At 39.8% G+C, this 20,562-nt stretch overlaps 1 protein-coding gene across 2 annotated transcripts in view; it reads left to right on the forward strand.

Moving 5' to 3' along the window:
• The window catches only part of rassf3 (Ras association domain family member 3), a 65,688-nt gene that overhangs the window by 29,423 nt on the left and 15,703 nt on the right, over positions 1 to 20,562 (forward strand). The window contains exon 1 of one of the 2 annotated variants that reach the window (XM_018694939.2): positions 980 to 1,499. The exons of the other annotated variant lie outside the window; for it this stretch is intronic. Coding sequence (XP_018550455.1) covers positions 1,377 to 1,499 — 123 coding nt within the window. The 5' untranslated portion in view covers positions 980 to 1,376. Of the gene's footprint in view, positions 1 to 979; positions 1,500 to 20,562 lie in introns of those variants that run through there. 2 annotated transcript variants of the gene reach the window in all.

The following is a 20,562-nucleotide window of genomic DNA, read 5'->3' on the forward strand; positions in this document are numbered from 1 at the left end:
TTGGGAATGTGGTTAACTGACATTCTCGTCAGTGGTGTGTTTTTCAAGCATTTGTCATGAATATACTGAGGTCTGAGGGTGACTCCATGGCCCCACTGGTGAGGAGAAAGGAGGTGCTCATTTTGCCTCTGGGCACTTCAACAGTCAGCAGAGGGTGAAAACTGCAAGCTTGAACCTCCTCTGTGCTTTAGCATTCATGGAAACATAACACTCTGTTGCAGACTGTTAAAGGATTAATCTGGTATTCTTTTATCATATAATGTTAAAAGTTCTGTTATTAGTTTTTAAGGAAAATTGTCAAAACAATCCCAGCTCAAGGTCCACTTACTGCGCTATGCAGTGGACTTTTCAGCTGTCTCACACAGTCTTCATCACCTCAGCAGTCAGTAAACTATTATTTCAGGGTCAAGAATGAACTTTCAGGGTAGTTTGTGGTTGCATTGTGTGTTTTCTTCTGTTAAAGAGATAACACAAGGAAGGGACAACTTAGATAAAACATAACCACCCATATGTACAGTTTTACAGCGTTTTACTATTGACTGGGTAACAATAACCTGTTAAAACAGCGCAATATCAATCAGCAGAAATCCTTTTCTTTACTGAGGGTTTATTGATGAGGAAGGAAATTATGCATGTAAATTTGTACTTGGCACAGAAATGACAGGATGTTTAGTATTCAGCGTTATTCATGTTAGACTTGAGCATATTTAAAAAAAAATTGGAGATAGTTATGCAAGAGACAATTGAAATAAGAATATTTATTTTATTTTATTTTATCCTTTATTCCAGAGTTTTTAATCATGTGCTACATTAATTGTCCTCAGCTCCACTCAAACTGGCCATCAAAGCGCTGATTGGCTGTCGAGTTGTATTAGGCGTGGCCCATTAACTATTAGACATGTGATTGGTTGGCTGGAGTTGTGCTTGTGGTGGGCGGGGCCTTACTGTAGCTGGCTGTCACACAGATAAGTTTGACCCATACATTCAGCAGTGTAACGGGACAGGCGTCGTTAATGTGTAGTCTTGCCCGGGATTTCTGTCGTTATCTCATCCGGTATTGGTGAATTATTAACAGCTGGTGGACATCCGTATTTGTAACAAGTCATAGTTACACCTTTTTGTTCAAAATGGGAACATTTGAATGAATTTGAATGGAGTAAATGGTGTGTTTGACGGGAGAAGAGGAAGGTGGATTGGGAGACAGTTGAGCGGATTTGAAACAGGAAATCATCCCATACTGAGCAAACAGCTATTCCCGTGAAAGCAAACGGACGGAGGTTGATTAGCGTGTTCTGGATTCGTTTCAAGCTAACTACTGTTCAGGTTTTTGGGGGTTTTGATGTGGCCAAGTTTGAGTCGAGAAGTTTTCCCCGCAAATGACGTGGAATAGCACGATGAGCAGTGGCTACAGTAGTTTGGAGGAGGACTCCGAAGAGTACTTTTTCACGGCCAGGACCTCTTTCTTCAAAAAACCTTCCGGCAAAGTCACAGAAAGCAAGGTAAAAATGATAAACACTATTAAATGTAATCTCCCTGTAAGCTGCGTGTGTTTTGGAGACGTGTAACTGCTGCTAAACGTCCAGTTGTCTCATTCAGAGGGGGCGTCGGTCAGAACTCCATTCAGCAATCTGTCAAATCAATACTCCCTAACTTACCAGCAAAAGCACATATGAGTTAGAAATTAAATGAAAGCCATTTACACTTATATAGCAGTCATACTTGAATTCGGCATATATTCAGTATTAAAAAATTGGATTCATTTAAATTAAATCACTTTTTGATTTAGCTCACCTGTTGTGTCCTCTGCCTTTCGCCCAACAACATTCACCGTAGAGCCAGTTGTAAAGCTTATGATTTTGTGTATTGTTTTCTTTGCCGAATTTACCAGAAGACCCCTAAGGTTTTTAAACATGCAAAGTTTTATGTTCTACGCTTGAAATTGGCTCGCCTCTGAACCAGCCAACCTAAAATCGACAGAATTGTCAATGTTGTTTGGCAAATTTTGGAGCGTGTTAAAGGAATATTTGCATAACAATAACCAGTCTGTGCCTTAATCCCCTTTCGACAGTTGTCAGGTTTAGCCTACATTTCATCTGACAAGAAGTGTCGAGTTTCCCCTCTGTTGCAGATCAGTATCAGTTATGGAAGCCTTAAAATAAGGAAGAGAATAGAGCCTTTAAAAAATTCAAAGTGACTTATTTGCATATACCGGGTCCCTAAATTAAGCACAGAGTCAAAACAATAAATCTTAAACTACAGAAGCAGAAGAATGTGATCAGCAGGCCAGTGATTACCCTCAGGGACTCACATGAGCCCACCATAACCCAAACCTTGTAGCTCCTTTTGGCCCCCACCCAGAGCTGAAACGACCGTAAATAAAATCATGCATTCCAACCTAGATTTAAATTTGTTTGTGAAGTCCTTCCTTGCCTGTAGACTTGAGAGAATTAAGTCTAGACTGAACATCGGATTGAGTTAAAGTCAAAGACATTCAGCTTTATCATGTCTGGAACTCAAAAAATTAGGTCACTCTTCAGGTCCTTGACTAAACACTGGCCTGCTGCAGTGGCTCTCGCTCACAGTATCTCAGACAGTCTTTGCAAACACAGCTGGTTTGTTCCACGCTTCCAAGACTCAGCATACTGTAACAGAATCAGGCTATTCTTCTCTGCCCACTTAGTGTGTGTGTGTGTGAGTGAGACACGAGTTTCTTGCATATTCTTACAGCAACGCCATGACCCTTCACTTTTCCATGACAGGCCCTTTAAACACAGGTCCTCATTCCCCATGGTAGTGTGTGTTTGTGTGTGTGTGTGTGTGTGTGTTGAGTGGATGCACAATGTGGCCCATACAGTGCTGCAGGAAAGGTTGTGACCTGTGGTGTCTTAAACTGCGGCTCTGGACCTGAAATGGGTGGTTTCCCACATGCCAGCAGTAATTACAACTAGACAGGGGACGCGTCCTTTGGGAAAATGTGTGGGACCGCTGTTTGAAATTACTGGTTTTGTATTGGAAAAATAGAAGGTTATTGTGAGAGTTGATGTGTATTCATGTTTGGGTTGTACTTGTATGAAGGCAGTAATGGATTACTTGATGTACTGGAGTTGGCGGAGGCTTGGAAATTTGAGAATTTAATCTTTTCAGGTCAATACCATTATCAATGTTTGAGTTTAACAGTATTTTGGACAAAATTCTTTACTTCAGATCTGAATTGTGCTCCAAGATTACAGTTCAATTTACAGTCAACTCAGTACTTTACAAACACGTCATCTGAGTACTGTATTCTGCCAGCCTTACAGTGGCAGTGGTGGTAACAATAGACATGTTTCCCATTATGTACTGCAGAATTGATTGGGGTATTACATCCGATTAGATTTGTTCACACAAAGAGTTTTTTGTATGTTTTATTCTTTTTAAAGTCTGCACAGAAAAGCCATTGAAAGTGCAAATTAGCTGAAAAGAATGGTGCGTTCATGTGTGTTTGTATAGATTAGAAAATGCAGATGTTAATGTTGTGAAGTGCTCCACCACTCTCAGTAACAGTACGGTCAGTGGCACTATACAACCAACCCATTCATAATTCTTAATCAAGGTCCCAGGCTGTGGTCTATATGTGAGAGAGTGAAGTTTAATAAGCTCCAGTTTAAATAGACAGAGGGAGTACAAACAGAGAGTGGACGGGTGGATGGTCAAACAGGGAAATGAGATGTAGCAGTCTGGCCAGAAGAGGATTTATCTCTAGACTGAAGCAGGGTTTATACCACACAGTCGCCCCCACCCGCCCTTCCACCTTTTCAGTATGTGAATGGCGGTTCTGTCGGGAAATGTCACGCTGACCAGTGGGTCTGTGTGTGTCTCATGAAAAAACTACACTCGAGGGTAATCCCACCCAACCCCCAGGACACGCACACACACACACATACAGCAACACTACACACACAAATGCACACTGGACAGGCAAAGCAGCTCATCTTCAATTCAAATCACCCACACAGACTGTAGTCTTACTGTGTGGCATACTGACCATCTTTCAGACCTGATGTTGGGAGCCATGTTGCAGTGGACACACATCCACTGACCTAAATTAATCTACATTGTAATAATAATGAATTTTATTTATGTTGCACTCATTTTAAACAGGATTTCATGCATTGATTTTTATGTCTTCAGGTCTAATGCATTGAGAAACAAACACAAACATACTCAAACTTACTCCTATTGGCAACTTACAGTTTCCAGTTTAGGGGGTAGAACATGCAGATCAAAAATAAATAAAACATGGCACCCCCAAAAAGGAAAAAAGGTAAAGTTTGAGAATGGTTTTCATTCATCAGCTCCAACTGGATTTGATAGAATTTATATTATATTTGAATCCTGTTTTGTTTATTTTGCTATCATCACGTGGGTCATGACTCAGCATAGATTAGTTGATTAAGCAATTAGTTGATCTACAGAAAAATGATCAGCAACTAGTGGTCGTGTTGTGTCTGTGGGGTTGGTGGATGTCAGCAAGTCAACCGCTAGGGAGCTGACCATAAATAAGTTAATATGTACTGAGGTTGTGTATCATGAGCTGCTCTTGGAACCAGTTCCACTTTTTCTAGAACAGGGGATTCAATAAGAAACTCAGCCTCAGTCTACAGTTCCAATGTGTCAAGTACACTTGCATAGTTTGTAGTTGTGGTACAGTAAAATTAAAATTACCGTGTAAAAATAGTTTGATGCAGAGAGGAAGTCTGTCTATAAAGAAAACCTCTGTGGGTTGGGCAACAGGTTAAAAATTAGTTCAACAACCACAGATTGATGCTATATTCGCATGGTCGTCCACCTCTATTTGAGAAAGAGTACAATGGAGTCAGATGAAGGACGCCTCCGCTTGTAGCTTCCAAATGAACAAACAGGAGAGGATGATAACATGCAGACTATACTGCACTGTAGTTACTTAACAGCAGACAGTCAGGTGAAAAGCAAAAGAATTAATGTCAAATGTCAAACAAAAATATAATTACTTCATTACTTTGCTTGTATGATATCAGTCACTCTTACTGCATGAGCTAACACAGTTGTGTGTGTTCAGAGACCTGTTGTAGTCTGGTGTTTTGAAGTAGAGATTAAATGTTTAAATGCCATTAAATGTTTATGCATTAATGCAGACCATTAAATCAGCGAAATAAAATGACAAGAATTGGGCTCAGCCGATCACCGTTGGCCAATATATTAATCCGACCGCCCAACCCTATGTCAAAACTATATAATTCCTGAGCTGCATCATAAAGCTTTAACCCGACCACACTCTCAGTGCCTTCGTCTGTAAATCAGCTTATGATTTCAGCAGCAGTGTAACATGACAGCATTAATGTTTTTTCCCATCGCCACTGTGTCACAGATTCATGAGAGGAACTTTGTCTATTTGTATGTGTCAATCGAGAAAAGGAAGCTGTATTTCCTCACAAGTTGTACAGTGAAGAACAGTGACGGTTTTTTGTTAACACACGCCTCAGTCCTCCTTGGTTTTAAAGAGACGAAGCACACACAGGCTGTGTTTGCCTTTCAAATGAGTTGACATCATAGTGTACAGTACAGAGTGTGATAACGGGAGGTTGTTTGTTGATCTGACCGTTCGCTCCCACGCCTGATAGATTTATGGTCGCAGTATTTGTACCTGACCCACCCTTCAGCCCTCTCAAGGTGTTTTCCATTTCATGTGTCCGGCTAGACCAGTTTTTGTGCCTTCTTGATTACTTTATCACTGCTTTTATTTACTCTGTGGGAATTTCTCTGGAATCCCAGCACGCATTAAACTGAACTCATTCTTTACTGTTGAGGTTAGATTTCAACTTCCTTATCTGGCACTGTGGGAGAAGGACCTTATGGTTTTTATCTCCAAGGGCAACTGATAGACAGACTGACTGCCATAGTGGTAGACAGATACAGATCTTATCTCTCCCTTTCTTTCTCTTGTTAACCTGGTCTATGGCATCACCGACTGGCTTATTCTCTGCGCCAGCAGCAGCAAACTAGACACGCCTCATTTTGCAGACTTTGTACATTCCTGACCTGTAAACTGAATCTGTTCGTCTCCTATTGCAGTGGTTCCTGACTAAAGAAACAATACCTACTTAATTGGCCGTCGTCATTGGTTATGTATGCTTATGGGTTATATCCAGGTCAACTAGAGAATGAAAAGGCCTGCAACTAACAATCATTTTCCTTATCCATAATTCTACCTGTTTTTTTTCCAATTAACTGATTAATTAGCCTATTAAATTCCCTGAAATTGTCCAAAAAGGTCCCTCACAGCTTCACAGAGCTAAATGTGACGTTTTCAAGCAGCTTATTTTAAACATTGCTGTTTTAAAATGTCACCATTGGCTCTGGGAACGTGTTTTGCTCTTTATTCACATTTTATAAACCAAATGATCAATCAAATATTCGAGAAAATGCTGTGGGCCTAAGTTATGTTCATAGCATTTTACCACAATGAAGAATATATGCCTAAATATGATTACTTTTATGCCAGAAATTTGTACAAGTATTTAGTGTTTAAAGGCTGAGCCATATCAGCATTTAAAATGGAGACATTTTGCAGTAAAATCAGTTAATTTCAGTGTAATTAAGTGATAATTGGATTCGTTAGAAAATCAAATCCAATCTAAAGGCTTAACCAAACAACCAAAGAGACTGTACTCCTGCAGCGCTGGCTTTTTTTTAATTAAAATGTCATTTTCCTGTGTTGTCTTTCCTGTCCTCATGTACACGTGAATCCAAATCTGTCCTTTCTCACATTCTCCCCCTCTAGATTTCCTTCCTCTGTCTGTCCAACCTCATACCCTCTGTTTTCTCTCCTCCACACCCCTCCATTCCCCATCTCTCCTCTTCCCCATCATCCTGATTCCTCCTCCATTGTATGTCACTTCCTGCCTGTTCTCAGCTCTCTTTCCTGTTCACTCAGCACCATCAAGGCCACCAGTGTTTTGTTGTTGTTGTTTAGTCTCTGTAGCTGCACTGAGTCGTTGTAGTACACTTGCTCTCAAAGGTGTCAATGGACCTTGTTTTCCGATTATTTATGTTAATGAATGACTGCCTTGGCAACAGCTACACACTCATTTGACTATAGGGCATTTGCTGTGTGAAATGGCACGTGTGCTCTTCTTCCCTGAGGGTTAATATTCTATTACATAAAAGTGTAATGTTAAGCTGAGGTGTTCTTTCAGGTGAGGTGTCTCATCTGAGCTATAAAACACTACATGATATGAACCAGTGGTTCCCAACCTTTTCCATCCAATCAGATGCTACCTGCTCATTAATGTTTTAGGGCAATGTTCTTGTTTTCAGTGGAAATTTCAACCATTTATCTGTTACTTTTAGCCATGTTTTTTTCAACGTTTCTGCTCACTTGGTAATTGACAAAATTACAAAAATTATATTTCTCTCGTACACAAATATGTGGATATCCTGTATAAATGTAAATATCAAAACCCTAAATGTCTACTTTTTAAATTAGCTAAAGGATAATTAAGGTCCTTAGAAATCGCTGATATAAGCTATCGAGAATACCATAAACACATTTCTAGGGACGCAACTGATGATTAATTGCACTTTCAACTAATGAAAAGAGGATAAAACTGCAGCAACTTTTCCACTATATAGGACAACTTTATTGTTGGTTTGTGGCTCGGTCATCCATACCCTGATGAAGGTGAAGCGCTTAGACTTTTTCCCTTCTCCATGCACCTCAGAAGTGGGTGAAGTTGTGCCAGAAATCCCTACTCTTCTTCTATATGATCAATTTATCTGTCAGGTTTTTAAAATCTCGCAAAACCATCAATGAAGCCTATCCCAGAGACTCAGAGTCCAACCTAATAATATTGAGCTTACAGAAGACCAAAGACCAGAAAAACCAGAAAATATTTGTATATTTGGAAAGGCTGGGACAACAACTTGAAACCCTTGATGTTATAGTTATAATTTGCCAAGCATTTGCTACCAGTGCCCAGTTTTTGCCTGGCAGCAGCCTCCTGTCATCTACAGTATGAGCCTATAAGTTCCTATAAGTTTGAGTCTGAGCGGAGCAGCCCTTGGCCATCTTTGAACCTTCCTAAAGACTATTAGGCCACAGCCACAGATGCAGATTAAACTCATGACCCACTAAGCATCATTCCCCTCTTGAAGACTGTAAATGAAGATCCATCTTTACTCTTGACCATTAAACAACATTTAATAATACAGCAGAGTCCATTCATTTTCGTCTGTTGTTGAAAACAATGAAAGAAAATTTCGCAAGAGTCCGTCTTCAGCCTGTAATTATAGCTTCATCAGTTTACCACAGCAAGAGGCCACAGGTTGGTCTTTGGCAAATCAGGCATCACATGAGTGACTGTGTGTGCGTTTGTGTGCCTTCTCATGAATTGCTGTTGGGTCTGAAGTCCTTGCAGTCAACCTTTAAACTGTGTTTTGACTCGCAACACTGCCATGCCAACTGTAAACACAGGAGTCAGTGTTAGTGATGTGTCGTGTCCATGAGGGCCCTGCTGATTGTAGTTCACGCAACTCGATCAGCCGGTTTTGTAAACCTTGGTATTCAACTAAAAAGTTATTTTAGATCTTAGTTAAAACAGAACGTCAACTTGGCAGCTTCACCCACCACTAACACATTATTATTGTTTTGGAAAAAACCCTTCAACGTGGTGTTAGAAAGTTGGTATCAGTCTGTAATGTAGCTGTGGCTAAACTTTGCTTCAACCTGCCAAGAAGTATGTCATACGTCTGACTTTTGTTTTCATTTTTAGTGGACGAGCTTCAGCTCCTGTACGAGGCAGTGGAACTCCCCCTCTCTTTCTCTACCTTGTAAAATGGGATGTCCCTAAAACTCTTCTTCTTTAATCAAGAGAGGAGGAGGAGGAGGAGGAGGAGGAGGAGGACAGGGTCATCATCTCTGACAAAGGAGTTGGCATGAATAGTTTTGCCCCTGGTGTGCAAAGGCCTTGACATGGTCACAGAACTGCTAGCATGGCTATAGACTCTCTAGAAATTTAGTGTGTTATGCATTTCTGTTGTTAGTGTAATAAGAATATCCTCCATTGTGGTTTTAGTGGATATTACTCAGCAGTAATAGTGTCAGAAAACTGTAGTCAAAGTCCCCTTCGACCTGCCCTAGAGTTTGTTTTTAGTTTTACTTTACCATGATGGTATAATTGCAGCCAGAGAGGCTTTCACACATTTACGACGACACCCTGCAGACTATACTGCACTGTAGTTACTTAACAGCAGACAGTCAGGTGAAAAGCAAAAGAATTAATGTCAAATGTCAAACATAAATATTACATCTACTTCATTACTTTGCTTGTATGATATCAGTCACTCTTACTGCATGAGCTAACACAGTTGTGTGTGTTCAGAGACCTGTTGTAGTCTGGTGTTTTGAAGTAGAGTCTCTGTTGACCGTCTGCAGGTTACATAAAGCTTTTTATGAGACTCTTTTGCCTTTTCCCCTCTCCAGCGCTCTGCTTTTTCAAAGGAAACATAAGTGGAATTGTTCTAAACTGTGCAGCCCTCGCTATCTCTTCAAACAGAACCGAAGAGCTTTTATGCCTTGAAACACACACACACACACATACACACACACACACACACACACACACACACACACACACACACACACACACACACACAGACCTCCTCTAACACAGCAGTAGACTGTGTTGTATAATAAGACAAATCTGCCTTTGAGAGGAGCCACCTGCGTCATGGAGAATATGAGGTGTTTGTCAGGACTGTATGTGTATGTGTGTGTGTGTGTGTGTGTGTGTTAGAGAGAAAAGTGGAAAAGGGACAGAGTTGATAACTTTGAAATACTGTCTACTGACCTATAATGGCTTTGTAATGAAGATATCATCCAGTCAGTATCATATAATCTGTGACTTCTGCCTCTGATATCCTGGATATAATGTGGCTCTAATGTAGAATGGATCAATACTTGATATTTAATACTCTCTCCTCACATTGATCTAATTTTACTTACGCACTGAAAAGAATTATTTTATAATGACAATATTGATTTAGGTCTGCAATTGTTTTTATTATCAATTCATTTGGCAGCTATTTTTTTGATTAATCAGTTCTTTGGTCTTTAAAATGTCAGGAAATGGTGAGAAATTCCCATCACAGTTTGCCAGAGTCCAGTGTCTTCAAATGTCTTATTTGGTACGAGCAATACTCATAATCTACAGATATATCCCGTTTATCCTCACCACTTTTGGCATCTTTGCTTGAAAAATATCTGCTTATTATTTTTCCGTCAATCGACTAATCGTTACCGGTTTCAGCTGGAGCTGCAATGATTAGTTGATTAATCAAGACCGTCTTGACAATCAAGTTTAAGTTTTTACTTTTTTTTAAAGTAGAAATGTCAAATATTCACTGTTTCAAGCTTCTTGTATGTGAATATTTGCTGCTTCTACTAGTTGTACCTGATAGTAAACTGAATGTCTCTGAGTTTTGGAGTTTTGTTCAGACAAAACAAGGCATTTTAATATGATTATATTGGACTTTTTTACTATTACATAGACAAGACAATTAATTGAGAAAACAATCCAACGAAAGTCCTAGTTTACTTGTCTGACATTTTATAGACTAAACTGTACAATCAGACAGATTAATCTACAGTTAAAATAACCACTGGCTGCAGCTGTACATTAACTCTCCACAGTATGTTTTACCCAGTCCTGTACTTGTGTGCCTGGTTACAGCTTATGAGGCTTGTCACCAGTGATGAATCACGCAACCAGCTGCTTCAAACAAACTCTCTACTGTCGGGCTCTCATCCAGACTCTCTCAGCAGGTGGTTAAGTGGTTTTTAAATCCCTCCTCCCCCATTTTTTTCCTTGCACTCCCACTGCATCCCCCCTTACCCCTGAGTGGAGACCACCTGTAGCATCATATTACAAGGTCAAAGGGCACCAGGTGGGAGATGTAACCTACCTTTGGGACACTTTTCACCACCAGTAGAGGACATTCCTTGAGTTCATCATGCTATCTAAGATTATTAAAAAATCAGATCTCAAAGTTTGCTCTATAATATGTTTTTATTTTAATGTACTTTATTGAAAATGCCAGGGGTGTGAAAACTGCATTTTCACACCCTCTAAATGCAGAGTATGGTACTACTGCTACTTCCGATATAGTGTTTTTATGGAGGCATGTAGAAAGAATATATTATTGTTTAGTATAATTTTATGTATTAAAGTGTAAACTGTTTAAAGTGCAATTATTCAAGTCTGCCTGTAGAAAACTGAGTGGGTGGCTCTGCCCTGCCTTCTCTGTGTGTTTATATGATCAGTAACGAAGCGTGTGTTGGTTGATCTCCGCTGTTGCCACCATGCTCTGTAAGCTATTCTGTCACATACCAGTCTCCAGTTAGAAAGCTCATCTGGGAGCAGTTTAGACCAACTGTGATCTCCGAGGCTCGCCATTATCACTAAACCACAGCCGCACTTTGAGGTGGTTGGTGCTTTTTCTTTTGATGTGCAAAAGGCGAAAGTGAGAGTTAAATGATGGTAAATGATGAGACAGGTTCACAGAAAGTGTGTGTCGATGAGTTGGAGATACGGGGGGGAGGGGGGGGGCAGTTTAGGTGTTGTGGTGGTGAGGTGGAGGTAGTTGTTTCTGGAGACATTACAAATAACAAGAAGTTGCAGCTACATGGTCAGTAGGTCCCAGTGGAAAGTTTTGTCAAATTAAAGTTAATTTTCAAGCAAAAATTTACTGGTTCATCTTGTTTATGTGGTGAACTGAATACTTTTGAATCATTAGACAAAACTATTTGAACATGTGGCTATGGTCATACATTTTAAAACAACTGGAAAATTGTTCTATAATGACCTTAATTCATAGTTGGACCTACAATTTGTTCATCATAATTTATTGGCCAGTGTATCAGTATTAGATTTAAAGGAACAGTTTGGGGAAATATTAGTCTTCCTGCTGAGAGTTAGACCAAAAAAGCAACACCACTCTTATGTCTGTGCAGCAAATATGTAGCTTTAGGTGGCAGCTGTTTAGTTTAGCTTAGCACAAAAACTGGAAAAGTTTTTTGGATTTTGTACAAGTAAAGCAAACAAAATATAGCTTGATAATTAGTCAATGAGCTTTATAGGTGCTGGTAAGTGGATTTTTTTTTACCCTTGGACAAAGCCAATCTAGGTGTTTCCACGTTTCCAGTCTTTATCCTAAAGGTAAGGCGAAGGTCCTCCGAGGCAAGTCTAGCCAATTGGCAGCCATCTTGGCAGTGCCCTCAGGCAGGTATTTCAGACTAACAAGATCAGGCTCCTTTCTAAATGAATGGAGAAAGGGCCAGAGCTTTACTTTTTCAGTGGTCACCAGGACATAAAGAACTGCTTGTGCAGTATCACCAGTCACATCTGATAAGTCTAACTATTCTTATTCAAATTTCATATAGAAACCACTTACAGTTACAGCTGTGACTTTATTTTGACACAAACATGTAAGAACATTTAATTTATCAGCAGTGTTGACATCTAAAGGCATTATGTTGTCTCTCTACTGAATAAATGCAGCTGAACTGCTATTAAGTCGACGTAATGTGTAATAAGATGATAACATGAGACGCTGTTACTGGTTTCTGAGGCGCAGTAAATTGCATTCCTTACACTCTGCTCATCCCGCCATAACATGCTTAATGCTGGGTTTACACATAATGATGGTATGCAGACTCACAGGCTTGCATGCCCAATAACCCATCACCCTGTGTGTGTGTGTCACTAGTTGTTTCATGTGACACTTAAAATGAAGCAACAATCCAGCTCTGAACTTAGTGCGCACACACACACACACACACACACACACACACACACACACACCGACACCAACAAAAAACCTTCAAGCTCTGTGGGTTTTGAACGTTCTGGTCGATCGTTATGTTGATGTGTGTGGTGGTTTTGAACATTAGGATTTGGCTCATGGTGGTTGAATATCACTCAGTCTGTGTTTTGGCTAGCTTGATTTGAGAATATGTGTGTGTTTTTGTGTGTGTGGAGGAGGAGGTGGTGGGGGTTGTACTCTTAAAAAAGGGATTTTCCACTGTAGCCAAAGTGAGGAGGCTGGTCTGACATTACAGTCATCATTACACACACTCAGTGCTGCACATCTCACAGGTATTGTTTCCCTCGTTTCCATTATCAGGCTCCAAACAGACACACCTGCCTTTGACATCCTCATTGTGTCCTTTGTATCACAGCAATGACCAGTGGTGCTGTGATACCACATTATGTAATTTAAAACTCATTTCTAGTTTTTCACATGAGCCATGAATACCCCTTGACATAAAATACTGTACAGGATAAAATGATGCTGTTATTTAATTTCAAGATTTATAATGTTATCATTGTGTTGAATTGAAATGGTTGTTATTAAGCAGCACAAAGACAGATCAGAGAAAAAGCTCATTTCACATTAGAAATATGTCAGATAGTAGTGGGACTAAAGCAAAGGTCATGCTGCTGCTACTTGAATCAAAATGGTTTATCTTCTGTACCATTTGAGAACATGTCAGATTCAGCTTGTTAGGCTCAGCTGTGAGCTGTGTTTTGGGAAGTCAGATCAGAATATCCCAGCAGGGGTGCACTGAAAGAAGTCGGGATTTTTGGTGTTTTCAGACCAGAGGAAACTTTTCGTAGTTGTAAGAACAGTTGGAGGATCTTCCCCTTGCTGTGAGAACTGGAAGGATCATAGCTCTTAAGATGCCATTTTAAGGGCCTTTTTTTAGCTCCTACCTCATAGAAGGTACTCTCCCAGCACAAGAGAAACTTTGAGTGAGTGCATGGGGACTGGTCAAACACATGGGCCAATGCAGCACCAGCAGCCACTTTTTTTTAAAAACCTGTGTAAAACATTAGCTGCCAGTTCAACAGCTAGTCCAGCCTTTACTGAATGTATATGTGATAGGTGATTTGCTATCTGCTGACCAGCTTACGTCACTTCACTGTCCCTACTGGTGGTGTGAATGCAAACAGAAAAAAGCCCTTGAAGGTTTGAAGTTCCTGGGGGAGCTCCCCAGTTAGCAGTTCCTCTCAGGGAGTCCCTGTTCTGCTTCTTATCGAGGTTACTGAATACTGAAGACTGCCTGTGCAGTCGCAGCTTCAGAAAAGTGGCAGAAACACAAACAATGGTGGGAGCGAGAGTGACTTACTTTTGGAGCAATAAGGAGACAGAATATTGTCTTTCAGTAATGAAAAAGTTAAATATACTTAGTAATTGATAGATGGAATAAACAGTGGTGAAGTGTCCGGGCTGCTGTAAGGCTTATAGCAGCCTCTCCGTTCAATACAGTACAGTTCAACAGCATCGCAAACTACAGCCTCCAAAATGATCATGAAGTTGAAGCAACACCTCTTTAATACAAACTGAATATTACAACCTCCCTGAAGGAAGTATTTACTACAGGACTGTTAGTTTTAGCTGGAGGTGTACCTAATAAACTGATAACTAACTGTATATAACGTTCTTTCTCCAAATTCACTGGTAATCTATCTTCAGTCAGGCTGTTTGACCAGCAGACTGACAAACATTTCCATTTCTGGAGCCACACCACTAGTCTGGCTAAAAATATTACAGAAACACAGTACCATAGAAACATCACCACAGTTGTGGTTGTGTGAATGCAGCAGGTCACATATTTGACCGTGGGAGTGTAATAATGCACTGGATGGGATCATTGGCTTTTGTCATTGTATTCATAGGTTTTCAGAGACTCACAGTACATTCAGAAAGCGTTAATGTGTGTTCAGTGCCTACAGAGGCTGTAGGAGACATGTAATAAAGTTGTCGGATATGACTGATGGTGACTGGCTCCTTCTTTCTCGCCTCATATCTGACTCACTGAAGCTGCTGTGAGGAGATGAACCTTGCTTTCATTATCGCACATTACGGCCAATTTGTTTGTTTACTTTTCCTTTCTTTGGTCACGTTTCCTAAAATCATATCAGTCATTGTGGCTTCCACAGAGTTATCTTATTATAAATAACTTTATTAGGCTGTTTTTGACATGAAAGTTGATGATGTAGGACTCTGGATAATTGGTCAGGATTGCCCTCGTTGTTGTAGTTTTGCAACAGACATTAATTTTATGAAGTCATGTTTGTGTCAGTCCCCTTTTCTGCTCAATATTTGTTCTACGACTGACTGTCTCTACAACTGAGAGTCTAGATGTGAATGTGAATTTGTTTGAGGATTGCTTTTTACAAAACATGACCTTTTAAGGGTTTCCTTATCCTGGGCTGTAACACCCTGTAACTGTTGATTAACTGATTAGTCATATGAAGTTTTTTCCAACCTGACAAGAATAATGTTCTGATGAGTACTCTGACTAATGGAAAGTTTAAGGATTTGTTTATTCTGTTTAGTGTGAAAATTGTAATCTCTTTTCTGTTTATTTTACATGAAAAATGGCCTGCAATATGATTATAATGGTAGAAGATAATAATAAGTTAGTGCTTAAATGGTTACATGTTTATTGTTTGTTAGAAAATAATCAACCCATCTTATTATTTTCCCATACCAACTCACTGCAACGTCCAAACTGCCCAGATGGGCCATCTAAATCATCTAAAAAGCTCCTTGGCGAGCACTCATCACCACCACCATCCACTACTAGTGTAAACATTGAAGTCAAAAATGCCAAATATTATTAAATTCCAGCATCTCAAATGTGAGGATCTTTTGTTTTCCTTTTTATTATCTTGTTTTTAGACTGTTGCTCAGACATTTTTCATTATTTCCTGACATTTTAAAAACTAAAGGATAAAAGACTAATCTGAAAAATAATCATTAGCTTATTTAATAATGAAAACAATCATTAGTTGATGTGTTCAGCTGCCTGTGTCCGATCAAACTCTCCAGAGTATGTCTGGCTTATCATTGGCTCAACCATCCTCAAACACCACACTCCTCCTCTTTTCTTCCACTGCCTTTGCTTCCAAGGTCACGACCATGAAGTTTCATAACCTCAACCCACACATGCTTACTCACTACACACACTCACAACACACTCACAACACACTCACTACACACAGTATGAGCACACACCTCTTTGGATTTGTTGCTCAATAATTCTTGTGCTAACAAATGTAAAGCCTGTTTCACCTTTGACTCTTTGTATTTGGCAATCTTGAGTCCAGGAGCAGTGGGTAATTTAACATGAACTCTGTGTGTTTCTGTGCATGGATACACTGTATTTGTGTGTGTGTGTGTGTGAGTGTGTGAGAGAGAGAGAAAGAGAGCTCTGGCCAAAACAGTATCTCTCGCCACTGTGTAGTTGTTCTAATGAAAGCCATTTCTCAGTTTTAATGAGAACATTTCCCAGCAGGCAGTTAACAGTTGAGACAGCGGCTCCAGTGTGAGCTGACAATCAAAACAGTCGGACAGCAACTGCGTCGTGTTTTTTAATGTTATATTTATCTCCAAAGCAACCAAGTTAACAGCATGATTAGTAGCTGGGTTTGGGGAAGAAGGGCAGCTACGGTTTTATTAAACGTAATGTTCGAGTATTATTGCTACTAAAGATAGAAAAGGTTTTAATTCATTTTGTTATGAAGAAGAAATTTCCCCCTTCTCTTCTTGAATAACTCGTCTGCCTCCTCCTATTTTCACATCCTCATTCTTCACTATCTTATAAATCTCTTCATTCCTCTGCAGTCTCTCCTCCTTCTTATTCTTTTCCCTCTTTGCATTGTCCTTTGTGCTTCTCCCCTTTCTTGTGCTTATACTCCTCCTTCCTCCTCCTCCATCTTGGTCTAAGTAAAAGTCTTGATGGAGCTCAGTCCACTGGGTGGTCCTTATTGTGGTCTTCAGAGTTGAACCATAACTGTGTGTCCTTTTTACTCTGCAGTCCATGTTTCCACGTTGTACTTACTGAACCACATTGAAAACACAGAGTCCAGTTTGGTTCACATCATTGTGTTGAACAAAGCCTCTTGTTTCTATGTGGTCCGGCTGGTTTAGTCTGCAGGTTTCTCTTCTCTGTTTGCAAAGACAATAGCATCATTTCCCTCTTCTCTTCTGAAGAAAAAGGTTTAACTCCTACTGATATGACAGTGACAAGAGTCACATTCACAAGAATTTGCTTTTAAGATAAACAAGGACCAATGCAAAAACTCAGAGAAGTTCAATTATGTATTGATCACTATTATACTGGTTATTTATCTGTAAAGTGAAGCATGAAGCATGAATGCAAGGATTATTATTATTCTTAGCAATTCCCTTGGATTGCTTTGGTTACATTTAGTGTCCCTTCAAAACGTAGCAATACAGAGAGTAACATCAAACCTAAAAGATGACTATCTGTGTAAGCCTTGAAGCTCTGAAAGCCTCCCAAATGAGTGTGACAGTGATGGTCATTAAATGGCATACACAATATTTAGTGCTGCATAACAGAGATGGAGAGATCTATAAAAGGCTTTAGCAGTGCTGCTCTGTATCTACTGTATGAGTGTCCATTAGCCTGGGAATGTCCACTTAAGCAGAAGAGTTTGAGCGACTGTTTCTGTCCATTAGCTGAGGAATGTGCGTTACAGAGGAAAGGTGTGAGCACTTCCACTTGTGCAGCACGTTTATGCAGCGTTGTTAGCGTGCATGCTTGTACCCATTAGTGCAGGAATGCTGGGAGGAAAGGTGTGGCCCATCTCAACTTCCCCCCATGGACTGAAAAGGAAGTAACATAGAAAAGGAGGGGTGGAGGGCGAGGAGGGTAGAGGAATGGATGAGAGAGTCTGAAGGAAGGAATGCTAAACTAAAGTAACTAGGCTGTCTAATTGGTGTACAGCAAGTCAAGTTATTATGCAAGAGTGTGAAATGTATAGATGTATGGAAAATACAGTTTCCAGTGATAGAAAAAGAATTACTATAATCCTAAAAAGTTTAAATGAATTGGCAGCTAAAGTATTTTTAATGTCCTAGCTTCTCTAAAGTGAGGTTTTTGCCTTTTTGCCTGTCTTATGTAATAGTAAACTTAGTATTTTGGGGTTTTTAAGTTGATGATTATAAAATAAGACATTTCTAAGGTGTCATCTTGGTCTTTAGAGACTTGTGATGGACATTCTTTGCTGCTTTCCTGGATTTTTGTTGAATAAACTAGCAGTGGCCACCACTGCAAAATGATTGTATTGCATTGACGTAGGAAGTGGAGACACGATGTGGCGCCACTTGGCCAAGGCAAGAGAAGGAAGATATAAAGAATGAGAGAAGGGAGAAAGGTCAATTTAACAAGCTAAAATTAAGTCAGACAGATTTTATTACCCACTGATTTTCAGACTGGCATTATAAACTCCCTTGTTAATGTTTTGCTAAATGAAATGACCTTGACCATGGTCATCTCAAGCTGTCACATGTACAAGTCACAAGTAAACACAGAAACAGAAATAACACTTCAAAATGTCTTATTTGTCCTTTTAAACTATAGGTTGAATTCAGTTAGAACAGCTAAATCACTGTGTTTAGTCTGCCTGTAGCACCCATAACACACAAACACAAAGCCTAGTGCTTTAGGGTCTATTTAGCCCAAGCGAAGCGTGTTTTGTCTGCACACATACACACTCTGGCGTGGTGAGGTCATCTATTTACAGACAGTGGATGTGGACAAGTGTGACGATGCTAAACAAAGGCAGGAATGCTGCAGGTGCATGTCAGAGAAGAACATGCACTTAGACCACACTTAAACCATCTAGGTTATTTATAAAACAGCAGCTTGGGTTCTGACATGGAGATGAAGATAAAACTTTATGAGACTCTCCTTCTCTATTTCTCTGTCTTCTCATGCCTGCAGCTGTCTTTTCTTCGCTCATCTTTTTCTGTCTCGTCACTTTTTATTCCTCCTTTTCTCTTCTGCTTTTTTCCCAGCTCTGGAGCCATAAAGCAGAGTCTGTTCTGCTTTTTAATGCTCCTCTGTTTCATGAAACAAGTGAAGTATGGAGACATGACATTTAATTATTCTTTGAATATGTAATCCAAAGTTAAACACTCTCAGTTTCTATCCTTGGAAAGTATTTTTATTTGTCCTGTTCCAAAGTCGGTGGATCAGAGAAAAGTCTTCTGTCATAACAGGATTGGCAAACTTGTAAATAAGAAAGATAAGTGCTTTTATTGTTCTTTTAAAATCTCATTTGTGCATCACCACTACCTGCAGTAGTATCGACCAGCTGGTGTTCTGTGATCAAACTGTATGGCAGACGATGTTACTCTCTCACATACTAAAGCTCCTCCTTCTCTAAGTTGCTCATAGGTAGACATGTTGATATTTATGATTTTAGAAATAAAACAATGTTGTATACTTGACAATACATATTACATAGTGACTAGCAAATACAGTAATGTAAGATACTGCCCTCAACATATGACAAGATCTGGCAATAAAGTGAGATAATTCTTTTTCTAATGCAAATTTATTTCCTTGGAGAACTTTTTGAACTGCTGCTATGAATGCGCTACATTATAAAAATGTGCTTTTACATGCAGTGATGTGATGCAATGTGATTGCACAATTAATGAATGATGAATGATTGATAATATTTGTCTGGACTCCATTGAAACCTAGTTAGTATTTTTGTCTTTGCCTGTCCTCCCATCTCATTCTTGTCCAGTGTTGATCTTCCAGCTTCAGTGGGAGGATTCGCTGTGCTCTTAAATAGGACCATGACCTCATTGTGTTGCAGCTCCGCTGGGCTCCGCTTCTCCTGTTTGTTTGGATTTGGTCGCTCTCACTCTCCCAGTTCCTCTTAACTCTCTCTGTCCTGGACGTCAAACAGCCTCGACAGGATAAACTCATACACACTCTCATGAAAGATACAGTGTGCCAGTAAAAGTTGCTGTGGGTTTGTTTCACCCAGCTCTGATATAACAGGGCCTACTTTCTGGCCACATCTAGTTAAAATGTTTTTTTTTTTAATTGTAAAACTTTTTCTGAGGAATCATTCAAGTCTCGAGTGGAAAACTTTTACTCAACACGCCACAAAGACTTTCATTATCATGGGTTTCAGTTGAGAGTTATAGTGTCCCATGATGGTTGAAAAATTGTTTCAGAAGCTCCTCCACCCTGACAAAGTAAAAGTCTCGAGGAAACATTGGAGCCTTGTGATTTTTTTAGGATTTTTTCCCCAAGAATTAGAGATAATGAAAACACTGGCAATCACACATGTGTTGAAACTCTCCGAGGAGCTCTGGGGGGGTCAGGAGGTTGCAAAACCACCCAAAAGGCTCCAGTATAATCAAAAAGAAATTGTATTTTTGTATTTTCTCTAAGCCCTTAAGTTGTAGTACAGGAGATGATGCCAGAAATAGTGATGATAAAGTCCAAAGTAAAGACAACATGAGTAATGCTTATGGTGATGTTACAGCAAGTAATTACAGAAGGAAGACTCTTGGTGGGGAAGACACTTTATATCCCCTGGGCCACACATAACTAGAAGACTTTATGAAAGTTCACTGATCCTGAGTAACGTCCATTTCCCTGAATGTGTCAATCACAGCTAGAGCTGAAACTGTTTGTCAGCAGGA

This window comes from Lates calcarifer, linkage group LG18 (assembly GCF_001640805.2).
Source record: "Lates calcarifer isolate ASB-BC8 linkage group LG18, TLL_Latcal_v3, whole genome shotgun sequence".
NCBI lineage: Eukaryota > Metazoa > Chordata > Actinopteri > Centropomidae > Lates > Lates calcarifer.